Raw genomic sequence first — 13,548 nt, forward strand, 5'->3', positions numbered from 1 at the left:
TAGTTGATGAATATGTTATTGATAAAAGAGACTTAGATTGAGAAGTGACGATGTAGCATCATATGATGTTTTATGTTATGTTTTTAGTAATTTAATAAGCATTATTAGACTTGGTGGATCAGGATTTTATAGCATTATTAGTTACACACTGCATAAAGGATATTGTAAAATATCGAGAATATAATGAAATCTAAGTTAAGCTCCACATACAAAAAATGTGGTTAAAAAAGAAAGAATGTTATTAACTATACTCTTTTGTTCAAGCACGAACAAATATATTTTGAAAAATAAAGTTGTCTATGCTAGTTTAAATTAAGATGACCCAATTATTTTATCTAGTTTATATAAGATTTTTTTTTAAAACTGGGTATCCGATCTAATGACCGACTAATCTGAGGGGATCAATCACACTGATCGCTTGTGAATGCCCCATTTAAAACTAGAGTAAAACTCTGTATAAACTTGTCCACCGAAATTGACACAGGAGGAATCAAATCTGAGATCTTGAGTGAAACACACTCTAAGATCTCAAGTCAACTCCAAATAAGTCGTTTACATAAGATTTAAATATAAAAGATGATACAATCACCCTTTCTTATTATCATTTTATGTATTATTGTCATCAAACACAACTATTGTCACACTAATTTATTACTCAGTTTGTAACCGAGAGATTTGGATTGAGAATTTTTCTAGTGTATACATGTACAATGGTGACTAGCACATATGACAATAAGTCCAGGTGGACAATGATGATTTTGCTTAACACAATCCGCAGCTGTGTTGCAACTTGAGTCCAACTCCTCAGTTATTCTTGTGGCCTGTGAAGCTTGTGATTTCATACACATATCTACATGAACAAGTTATACATGAAAATAAATAAGAATAATGTTAAAATATGAATTGAGTGTAAAAGTAAAATGGATGAAGTGAAAAATCAAATGACAATACGTTAAAAATTCGCAAATCACAATTTGGTTTTAGACCTGAAGTAGAGATTAAAAATGCCAACAAGAATGGCACTAGCAAAGAAGAATTTCTTAAAGCCTTCATCTTTTTGTATAGAATATGTTCCTTAGCAGTGCGTTTATATAGACTTGGTAAGCCCATTCTAAACATAAAATATCAATTTTTTTACACATTAAATGTCATTTTTATTGATACATATAATGCATGAATGATAGTGTCATAATTAATGAATTATATACTATAACTATAAAAAAAAATCAATATATTTGACTGCACTTTAAATATTTGACTATATAAAAAGGAAAAGAGCAAATGTATTTGACCATATTTTAAATTAAGACTCAATCTTATCCGTGGTCGAAGGTAAAACACATCAATTTTACTTTCAACTATCACATGTGGTGACTCAATCCCCTTTTATGTTTAGAAGGTGTTTTGTAATGCCTTTTTTTATTGACATTCTCTCTGTGATGTAATTATTAAGTTTTCTTCTTTTCTTCTCTCTGGCACTCCTTGTACGGAGAAAGTAAAGTTGTTTGTTTAATATAATTTTATTTAAACTTTTTAAATAAATATTATTTTAATATTATAACGCACCAACTATAATTTATTCCCACTTTAATATTTTCAAGGTGTTTTCATGAAATAAGTCACCAAATAGTGTTGTTGAGTGTACCACTCATACAAGATACAATTATCCTTCACTAATCAATTATTAAATTTAAGTTTTTAATATCTTCTAAATAAATATGAGAGTAATCATAATACACAAATCATAATTTATTAAAAAAATCATACACTGGAAAAATGTTTGTCAGCAAATGATTTTTAATTTTTTTATACTTTTGTCGTAAAAATGTGAATATTATAAAACATCGACAATATTTTCAAAAAATATATTATAATTGGTATATTATAATTGTTCTTATTTTTGTCATGTACAAAAAATTATTGATTTCCTATATAGATATTGATTTGATATATTGTAAAATAATAAATATTAAATAAAATATTATGCTTCTTTCAAAAAAAAAATATTATGCTATATGCTTTTTATGTTATAAGTTTTTTTTTAGTAAATTTTTTTATGGTATAAGTTTTTTTTTGACAAGTTTTATGGTATAAGTTGTTAATCTTCAATATATCAAATAAATATTATGCTATGTTTTTTTCATTAATCAAATCAATATCTATAGGAAATCGTGTGATAGCACAGGTGTTTCCCTAGTATAAACTAAAAGCACTAACCTAGGAAATCTTACACACAATACTTACGGCTTTTAAATTATACATCTTCACTTGGTGGATCTAAGATATTATAGCATTAAAACTTACACTGTGAATAAGTAGCTAATACCTTGCGTAAAAGGATATGATAAAATGAATATATGAAGAAATCTAAGATACTAGTAAACTCCACACACACAAAAAAAAGGTGGTTAAAAAAGAAAAAATATCATGAACTATACTCGTTTGTTCAAGCACGATCAAATATATTTTGAAAAATAAAGTTGTCTATGTTAATTCAAATTGAGATGATCTGATTTTATTATCTCATTTAATACGATTTCTTTTAGATAGACAAAATAGTAAAGTAAAGTGTAAGAGTTCGAACTCCAATCATAACGTATAATTTTACTAGTATTTTATCAGTAGTTGAGTCAGGACTTACGATTTAAATCAAAAGATGATGTAATCATCCTTTCTTATTAACATTTATGTATTATTGACATCAAACACAACGATTGTCACACTAATTTATTATTATTACTCAGTTTGTAACTGAGAGAGTTGCACTAATAATTTTACTAGTGGATACATGAACAATGGTGGACAGCACATATGACAATAAGTCCAGGAGGACAATGATAGTGTTGCCTAACACAATCCTTAACTGAGTTGCAAGTATAGTGCAACACCTCAGTCACTCTAGCTGCTTGTGATTCCATAGGCATATCTACATTGACAAATGATACATAAAAATAAGAACAATGTTGTATATACAATATGCGCTGAGTATAAGGGGAAATAGATGAAGTAAATCAAATGACAATACATAAAAATTCTCAAATCACAAATTAGTTTTTGACCAGATAGAATGATTAAAAATGCCAACAAAAATATCATTTTCATAGAAGAGTTCCTTGATGTCTCCATCTTTTTCGTAGAATGTTTTCCTTAGAAGCATGTTTATATAGGCTTGGTGAGCCTACTTTTATGTGTATATATCATAAATGTATAAGTCAAAAATATAATATTTAATATTTTGAACTCTATTTTTAGTCAAAAAGAAAAAACTAATATTAATGTTTCTTTTTTATGAATGTAAAGAAAGAGAGACAAGACTATTGCGTCAACATTAGACAAAAAAAAATTGTTTGACGGATACATTAGACTAAACTTGTTTTGAGTTCTTTTATTGATGTATTTGTTGATATCCTAACATCTTATGATTTATACGAAAACTCTACTTTTTATTTGATCTGACATATATTTTTTTATAAACTAATATTTATAATTGTATATTAATGAAGAATAATTTATGCATTCATTTTAAGTATTTTACATGCATATAAGTTTTTTTTTAAGAGTAATGCTTACAAGTCTCTTAACATTTTTATTTGAAGGACAGATTAGTCCTTAATTCGTTATTACATGGAGACTAATTTATCCACAACATAAAAAATTTTGGTACTAGTTTGAATATTATATTTTGTTGGGGACTAAATTGAACCGAGAGGAAATGTCAAGTGCCAAATTGGATTTTCACTTTACGAAGTATTAGTGCGTTGATTGTTACATAATTGAAAGTCAAAAATGTTGGTGTAAAAGGAGCACAGTATTAAATAAGGCGTACAAAGGCTTTGGATTTTGGATGATGATGGTGTTGTGTGTCATAGTATTAGTATTATACATACAGTACACCCCTATCTTTCTCCAAGCAAATCATTAGCCATTACGTTACCAGCACAATGAAAAGGTGAGGAATATTTAATTTGCATGACATTATGACTTTGAAAAGGCAAGTCACACTACTATATATATACATGGTTTGGTAACAAAGAATATCAAATAAAAAACGTTCAACTTCAAAGTGGTCTTATTAACGACTCCAACGTGACCAACACAAACAAGTGTTATCAAAGTAGATTCGTTGTAGCATAGATTCCATTACATAAAAGCATTACCCTAGAGTAATATTACACAATACTTGTGGCTTCTAAATAATCTTCATTTAGTGGAAGTGAACTTTATCACATTATACTTGTACACATAGGCTGTGAAATGGGAATAAGTGCCTAATATCCTGCATAAAAGAAAAGATAAAATGTCAATAATATATATGAAGAAATCTATGTTAAACTCCACACAGAAAAATGGGGGTTAAAAAGGAAAGAATGCCGTGAACTTCACAAGTTTGAATATAATATCATGTGTAGAGTCAACTAGCATAGATTCCGGTACACGAAAACAACATATTTTATACATAATGCATGCACCTAGGAAAAAAACAACACAGTCAACATATTTTACAATAAGAACAAAAGCTTGACGTCTTAATCTCAAGAAATAGGAAAAATATACACCAAACAACCGTGCATGACTTTAGCATGATGTCTTTTTGTAACATATCTGAGTAAACAAAAGTTTGAGCAGAGTTAAGTTGACTCGTTTTTTAATGTCGTGAATATCTCTCTAAGCCATGGTAAACTTAACATTGAACAAAGATCGCAAAGTCACAAAATAAGACATGGGGAAAACAACTACGGAATTGCAATTCAAGTGCACATACAGAACAGTTCAGAGCTTAACAAAAAAGGCTTCTGCAGTACCAGTGACTAGTATTAGAACCAAAACCAACCCAAGTATCTAATCAAATAAACTAGTCCGCCCGTAGAAACCAAAGAAACTTGGCTTCTAAATAACAAGTAATAACAGAGCGATGGTAGTAAATAGAAAATGCAGTTCACAGACTTAGTATCTATGGGCCAAAAAAGATCTTAGTCGACACTTGTTAAGGCTAAATGGAACTGACCATACCAAAGAAGTGTAAGGAAATAAATTAAACATTAAGTTCCACTAATCCATAAGAATCATTTCAATCAAATAACAAGGAGGGACAAGTAAGACGCAACATGATTGATTATGAAAAAACATTGACAATGTAACAAAATAGTTACATACAGTAAAAAAAATAGTTTAATCCACTTCAAAAGATACTAAATAAGATTTTGAGGGAAACAATGGTATAATGACGAATTGACAACAGAAGAAAGCTAGAATTATTTAAAGACCTGATATCAACTAATACAAAAGAGAAAAGTAAGCAAAATTTTAAACAGAAGTTTTATAAGCCTAACCAAAATGCTCTACATGGATCTTTATGTTGGAGAAAAGAGAAAAACATGTCAGCAGTAAACAACTAATGAAAAACATTTGCAAAAAGTTTAAATAAGTAAAATATTTAATAATGGTTGATATCTTTACAATCATATAATATTGAATACAAATCTAATTATGTTGCCCATGTTTTATATAGCTCAATGATGATGTTGATAACACTATGTCCCAAAAATTTAAAACCCAGAAAAGAGACATGTTGGTTTGCAGTTGGAATGAGTCAATATCTACAAGCCATAAAGCAGGCATATATAAAAAAACTCTGAAAGTGAAGAACATAAAGGTAGCCAAAAGATTAGATATCTATTATTTTCAGGGGCCCATGTTATTATTTGCCTTTTGCTATGTAATAATGTAACAACTAACAAGACATGGTGGGATAGCTCAAGGCATGAAAATGATAGCAATACCAACCATATGATACCTGTTTGGATTGACTTATTTGAGCTTAACTACTGACATAAGCACTTGTAAGATTGTTTGAGAGAACTTATTTATGACATGTTCATAAGCTCTTTTTAGCTTTTGTTTTACAAGCTCTCCAAGATAGCATATAAAAACAGCTTAAACTAAAATAATTTAACTTTATTTTATCATCGATTAAAAAAAGTTACTTTATTTTTTGTTATAGAAATAAAGTATACATAAGTGCTTATCATGATAAGCACTTATGCTATAAGCTACAAATTCAGTTGTTTATCCAAAAAGGGACATGGTTGGGTTCAACTGATTAATAAACTTCAATTAAGATCGAATCGATCGGGATTCAGCTTGATGTCTAACTAAATAATCATAATCTAAACTTTACTTATTTTTCGTCCAAATTCCAAATTACCATAGCCCCTCTCCCCAAGAATCGGAGTCAAGACAAAAAAATTAAAATGAAAGCACTATGCCATACCATGCCACTATCTAGTACTAGATATTTCTTTTGTCATTCTATCCTTATTTAAATCATTATACTAATATGCAACACAAAAACTACAACAATAAAGGTGTTGTTTACTTTTCATACACTACCAATTTCCAAAAAAGTACACCAGAAATCAATCAAAAACCATTTTGTATATGGCTTTTAAAATAGATAGAACTAAAATAAAATAATATTTTTAATGATAAGATATAAAATACATCTTTACACTAAAAGCGAATATACCAAGGAAATACATGATGCTAAATCAAATGTGAAGATTCTCAAAGAAGAGTATTAAAACTATATCATATGATTCCCATCAAACAAATAAGATTCCTATTCAACTAAGTGAATGTTTGGTTCCACTCTTGGGCTAGTCAAAATTGTAGCTTCTAATTCTAGAGAAGGTTCCTCTAAAGTATAATTGATTTTATCTCTATAATTGATTCAACTTGAAACCAAAAACCGTAACTTCTAATTCTAGAATTGCTTTTCACACTCAAATTTACCGTTCAATTCACTTTTACACGAAAGTATCCAAACCTAAAATCACTTTAACTTCATCTCAATTTTAATCATAATCAATTTTATATACCCAATTCACTCAAAATCAATTTTTCAACCAAACATACACTAAAAGTCAAACCTTTACAACATAAAGAATTCAACTCAAATACATAAACTTTCATCACAAAAACCTAACCTTTCCATCAAAAAGCAGAATGCTTTCCTTCACAAGCAGGACTATCAACAAAATTCTTCACCGGATACTTCGCCGTAACAACCCCAACTTCAAACACAACATCATCACCAGAAGACCTAATCCCAGTAATGCCCCACCACTTAAAAAACGCACGAACCCTAATTCCATCAAGCTCCGCAATTTTCCCTTTCACAATCTTCCCTGTAATTGTATCCGAATACGTGGCAACGTAATTATCCGGTGGGAGCGTGATTTTACACGCGCCGGCGAGTTTGACGGAGAATTCACCGGAGGTTTTGTTGATGAAGTGGTTTAAGACGGTTGTTGCGGGGAGAAGACCGATTGGGAAACCGTAGGTTGTGAGTTCTATGTGTGCTGGGGATGGGGATGGAATTGATTTGGGGATTTTAGGGTTAGGGTTTGGGTTTTGAATTGATTTTGATGTGAGTTGAAGAAGAAGAACGAACACGATGAGAAATTTTGGATTCATGGTTGTATTTCTTTTTTCGTTTTGATTCAAATTTTTTTCCCTGTATTTATATGCGTCAATTTTTTGTGTGTCAAAATGAAATTGATACTTTAATAATATATTTTTAGTTTAATAAATTAATATAGGAAAATGTTAATTTGTGCCCTCAGGACACAAGATAAGGATCTTAAAATAGAATATAAAAATAAATATTGCATTGAAAATATAAGTTTTGAAGTTTTTAAGATTATGAATGCATAATTTTCAAGATTAAGTTTCTACATTTAGTTTCTTATCTTGTGCCCTTAGGACACAAGTTAACAAGACCCATTAATATATATTTGAGATGAGACGAGTGTCTTCTAGTTTAGCTAAGGTTATATATTAGAATCCAGCATTAAATCTCTTTATGCTCCAAAAATCTCGAGAGATTAGTTTTTGCGTGTACACGAAAAGTTTGAGATACTCAGTTTACACACAAAAATTAATATATAGTCCCTTCGCCTACCTCCGGTCACATTTATAAACAAATTTTGTTTTTTATATTTATTAAACAATTGATATATTTGAACTATATTATAGTCTAAATACATCAGTTGTTCAATGAATTTGATAAAGCAAAATTTGTTTATAAATGTGATCAAAGTAAATATTTAATGGGTCATGTTAACTAGTGTCTGGAGGCACTAGTTAAGAGAGTAAAAAATAGAAATTTTATTTGAAAACAAGAAAGTTTTGACTTTTAAAAAATTAAGCATTCCACTTTTTAACAATTTCGAAAACAAAATTGCTATTTTAGTCTCCTTAACTAGTGCCTCGGGGCACTAGTTAACATTACCCATATTTAATTAGTGTATAATTGTTTTACACATACATCAAACGATACATCAGTCGATGAATATCACACCCTCATATGTATCCTTTAAAACTATTTATTGGAAGTCAAACAATTAATTTCAATTCTTATTCAGACTTTTATTATTTTTTGATAAAACTTCATATCTTTACTTATTGGATGCGTATATAAAATAGAAAAATGCTAATAAATGCTCTAAAAACACTTGTTTATAAATCCATGTATCAATAGAGTGTACTAATAAAATTCTTATTTTATTGTTTTTGAAGGATATTTTTTTATCTTGTTGATTTTTGAGCATATCTGTTATGAAGGTGACAGGATGAGAATGACAGGAGTGGATGATATTCCACGGGTACATAACAGAAAAAACGATTTTCTTGTTTGACTTTTTTATTGAACATAGTAATGGGCTTGAGCTTTGGGTAGCACAATTTTGGATTGTCATTTTCCTATCGAGAATTTCTCTTTCCACCCTCCGTCTTTCTTACACATCTTCTAAATTTCTCATTTTGTCCCGTCCAATTATATAATCAGAACAACTTTAGCTATTTGGAGTTTGCTCCTCTCAAGGTCTCAGATTCGATTCCCTCTAATGTCAATTTTGATGGACAAAAAACATTACACTACAAATTCAGTTTATAGAGATAACAAAATTTAATGCAACAACAATTTTTTGTTTTTTGAAGAAGCCAAATCGACAACATAATTTAAAATTGAGAGCACAAACCAATTTTATTGGTTCATATGATTTCATAAATATTACGAAAGGGAGAATTTTCGATTTAAAATCCAAAATGTGAAAGCAATGAATTCTACATTTTGATAAATGAGATGAGATGAGCCACATGAGATCAATTAATTTCTGAATCTCCACAACACACATGACAAGTGTTATCCATGTGACATGTTATTGCGTTCAAGCAACTAATTGATTTGTATGATAGCAACATTTTTTAAATTTTGTACTATTATAGGATGATTGAAAATGAAAGTTCTATTCTTAGCTAATTGCTTTCATGTGGCTAAAAAGCAAAACGACCAAAAATGCTGAACCCTCGAGTTAGTATTATACATGTCCCTTGTCCTTTTATGTGTTGCACATGTCCTACAATATTGCTAGAATTGGCAAGACTAGAAAGAAAAAAAAAATAGGTAAAAGATAGTTTCTTCTATTTTCCTCCATCCATGTATTTGGTTTCCCTTCATATTTTATGGCAGAGAGAATTGTGTGTTTATCTCTAATATTTGTACCATGGGAGCATATATTATGACATTAGTTTAATGGTCGCAAGTCAGCAATGAGATTTGAATATCCTACAGTTAGACAAAACTCACATTTGCAGTTAGGATAAAGATAACTCGTCACTTATGATGTAAAAGATAAACACGAAATATAAATTGTTCGATTTTCATGCAACAATTTCAACTTATTAAATATGTGAATGCGTGATTTTCATGATGTATTTGTACATATCAACTTTGCTAATGATTCAATTCTATTCAATTTATTTTAGTCAAGGTAAATTAGCAAGAAATAACACAAGAGTCATTGGTTATGGTATAATTATTTTATTTACTACCAAGGGCACATTTTGTTTATTATCTATCAATTCAAAAACAAGCTAAGTAGCCTCATATAATGTACTTCATTTGTTTTAATCTTTATTGTTTCCACATGATTTGCTATAAACAATGACCTAAGATCTTATCTTGCCTTTAATAATAATATAAAAGATCACTGGCCGGTGGCCAAAATGAAGAATTTGAAGTCAAACTTAGATCACTACCTTCTTTTTAAAGAAAACTTAGATCACTACTTGAAACACATAGATCTTATCTATCATCAAATGTCTATTATTATTTGCCTCAAACCTTGGTCACTTATAGTGCTACTGTTTTCCAGATTCCACATACAAATTGTGATTTGGAGATAAAATTTGTGGTTAAGGCTCCCATACAAAGAAAGTTCAAAATAGAAAATATATTGCTACAATACAATGGTAAGAGTAATAATATATTTTTTTGTCTTAACTGCAATTTTAGTCTTTATATTTTCATTCGCTCACATAATTGGTTTTTCTTTTCTAAAATTCAAGTTTTTGGTCCCTCACTTAAGTTTTTGGACTCAAAAGTATGCGGCACATGACTTAAAACTTGGCGGGTTTGAGTCATCTAGGTGGATATATAATTTATAGGTTCTATGCCACGTCAATAAAAATTGTCACAATCATCACTTTAGAACCAAAAATACGAGTGAGGGACCAAAAATTGAATTTTAAAAATGGAAGACCAATACCATGAACTAATGAAAATAGTGAGATCAAAGTGCAATTAATCCTAATTGTTTTTAGATGAAACATGATGAAAAACATAAACAAGAGACATTAGTAATTCCTGATTATACATTGTGTTACTCAAAACATCTAAGGTCTCAAAACAAGAGACATTAGTACACCTCTGATTATTTTTTTTACTTTCTTGCAGGACAATTGTTGAAGCATGACATAGGTATTGATGATACTATACATTGTTTATAACATTAACAACATAATGACAGAACAGAAAATAATAGTTCCTTCATTCTACTTCAACTTTTGTCTTGATAGAACAAAATTACTCCTCATTAGCATGAGAATTCCAAATTTCTGCATTTTTCACCTTAGATACACTTTCCAACACTTCAAAGGGAAGAATGTCACCCATAACAACTACCATTTTGGTATCTAGATCCACCTTATATGAGCTCACTCCTACAAAAAAAAAAAAAAAAAGAATCATACCACATGCTAAGAATTTAAATACACTAATAATGTTGACTTTTTTCATACACACCATTGTGTAATTTGTGTTTATTTTACTTTTCATTATTTTTAATAATATCTAACATAATTTTGTTTAGTTTATGATGAAATTTAGAAGGACAAATTAACAAGAAAAAAAAAATAATGTAATTGTATATCATATAGTTGAATTAAAATTGTCTGGTAATTTTAATTTGTTAGAGTTGAATTAAGCTAGAGAATTTTGTCATGATATGAAGAAAAAGGCTATGAAGTTACCTTCTAATTTTGAGATATGCTTCTCAACTTTTCTTGCACATCCATGACAATGCATTGACACCCTCAATATAACTATCTGCATATTTTGATAATATATATGATATTATTAACTCATAAAAAACTATATAACATAATAATTATTCCAAACATTTATGTCATGTTTTGAAACATCAATCAAAGAATTAGGACTCACCTGTGGTTTCAATTGAAAAGCCAATGTTTGTTTTCCAGCTACAACATCTTTCAATCTTAGTTTATGATCACTTTCACTACTAATCAAGGATTGTCTCTCAAAGTCATCTTCAAATTCAGTAGTGTTCATGCAAAAACAAGTTTTTGAACAAGAAGAAAGACAAAAAGTCTCCAACATTCTACCTAGTTTTCCCATTCCAATGTTGTGAAATTTTGAGCTGAAGTAGAGAAGGTTTTTGGAAGAACCAATTATGTTACCTTTCACACAAGTCTCAACAAAATAAGGGTGTGTGTGTGATTATATCTTATAATAAGAAGGAGAGAGATATGAAGGGAGTGTCTCAACAAAATAAGGGTGTGTGTGTGATTATATCTTATAATAAGAAGGAGAGAGATATGAAGGGAGTGTGGAAACAAAGAAGCTTAAGGTCAAGTTTTATTGGGGAAGCAAAAGAGATGCACAAAGCTCAATGAAGTTTAGAAAAAAATATTAACAATAGAATATGTGATTAAGAGTTTGTCATGTGATGTACCACCAAACACAAGACAAAACTTAATTAATTAACTTAATGAAGGAATTGGATCCTCTACAATGCAGACAATTAGATTTAAAAAGATAAGTTTTCTCTAAATTCAACGGTTTCTACGACTGCAACACTATGTATAGAGCAATCGTGGAGAATCCAAGCTACAACATCGTAGCTCAGTTGTAGAGGATCTAATGTCTAGGATGAACGACGTATATTGTCACAACGACGTATATTGTCACAATAGTTTATCAATCACAACAGTGGCGGAGTCAAAAAAAAAAAATCAGATGGACCACTGAAATGAACTGTGATATATAAAATAATTTTTTTGTTGTAGTGTGCATTAAACATAAAGTTGAAAATAAAAAAATTAAGTAACATATATTAAAAATATTTGAAATCATATAAAATAGAATCAAAACTAATACTTACACTAACTTCTCTTTCAATATAAATTATTATGCTTTTTTTTTAGACAAATAAATTATTATGCTATATTTAGAATTAATATCTCAAAATTAATGTATTATACACTTCTCAAATATATGAAATATCAACCATTTGATGAGATCAAAAAGTATATTTGTTCTTAAATTAAACAAATCACAAAGCATACATATGAAGGTGAAAATAATTGGGTGGGCCAGCTTGAAGTTTGTATTTAAATTTAGTGGTATATTTATACTTACACACATAAAAAAAATTAAAAAAAAGAATTGGGGGTGGGCCGTGGCCCACCTCAGCCCAAGTGAAGCTCAGCCACTGAATCACAACTCTCAAATCTTGATTATAGTGAATATGATTTTGCGTATGAATTGAATTGATTTGGAAAAATGTGATTTTGCGACTAAAAAATATATATTATGATAAAGTTTTTTCATGATAATTTAGAGAGAGATGCCGGCCCCTTAAATTTCAGTACCTCGAAAGATTAGTTTTTGACTCACAGTTAAGATACTATGAGTTCAAAATAAAAATTAAGCATAGAAAAGAAAATTGCTAAAGAGGAGAAATTTGACTCATATGATCATTTAAGTAAAGAAATATACAGGGATTACAGTACTGGAAGGAATATAAATCTACATTATCCACATTAATGAATTATAAGCATGTAAAAGAGGTGCAATATAAAATTAATGTACAACATATTATTGGAAGTTCACTAGCTAGTTCAGACTATTATATTGGTTTCATGAAAAGTGAACATTATTAATACACATTTTCATATAACACTAGTGCGTAGTGCTTAGTGGACAACATAGATTAGTTGAAATTATTCACAAAAACATTTGAAGCAACATGTGACAAATTATGTCTATACTTGAACCTAAATCATGAAAAGAAATATACTTGATTATAGGTTTTGCATGCTTAACATTTTAAATTATGTCATTAAAGAATTTCAAAAAGTTTATTTTTGAGTTTTGATACTTTTTCTTTTAAACGGTCGTCG

General features: G+C 29.3%; 2 protein-coding genes and 1 long non-coding RNA gene across 3 annotated transcripts; all 3 read right to left on the reverse strand.

Annotated features, from left to right (window-relative positions):
* Positions 1 to 562: 562 nt before the first annotated feature.
* On the reverse strand, positions 563 to 1,093 carry LOC146918340 (uncharacterized). Its single transcript, XR_015014308.1, has 2 exons — positions 987 to 1,093; positions 563 to 850 (listed from the first exon to the last, which is right to left on the reverse strand). It is a non-coding gene; the product is annotated as an uncharacterized LOC146918340 (long non-coding RNA).
* Positions 1,094 to 3,950: 2,857 nt separating this feature from the next.
* On the reverse strand, positions 3,951 to 7,501 carry LOC146918341 (DUF538 family protein (Protein of unknown function, DUF538)). The gene is made up of 2 exons (XM_085719996.1): positions 6,987 to 7,501; positions 3,951 to 4,276 (listed from the first exon to the last, which is right to left on the reverse strand). Exon 1 carries the CDS (start codon positions 7,474 to 7,476, stop codon positions 6,994 to 6,996), a length of 483 nt encoding a protein of 160 aa, XP_085576122.1. The 5' UTR covers positions 7,477 to 7,501; the 3' UTR covers positions 3,951 to 4,276; positions 6,987 to 6,993.
* Positions 7,502 to 10,676: 3,175 nt separating this feature from the next.
* On the reverse strand, positions 10,677 to 12,098 carry LOC146918342 (protein SODIUM POTASSIUM ROOT DEFECTIVE 2-like). The gene is made up of 3 exons (XM_085719990.1): positions 11,567 to 12,098; positions 11,374 to 11,449; positions 10,677 to 11,064 (listed from the first exon to the last, which is right to left on the reverse strand). The coding sequence occupies exons 1-3, from the start codon at positions 11,759 to 11,761 to the stop codon at positions 10,928 to 10,930; spliced, it is 408 nt and encodes a 135-aa protein (XP_085576116.1). The 5' UTR covers positions 11,762 to 12,098; the 3' UTR covers positions 10,677 to 10,927.
* Between the last annotated feature and the right edge of the window lie 1,450 nt (positions 12,099 to 13,548).

This window comes from Medicago sativa, chromosome 6 (genome assembly GCF_051527215.1).
Source record: "Medicago sativa cultivar Bolivia chromosome 6, Bolivia_mono, whole genome shotgun sequence".
NCBI lineage: Eukaryota > Viridiplantae > Streptophyta > Magnoliopsida > Fabales > Fabaceae > Medicago > Medicago sativa.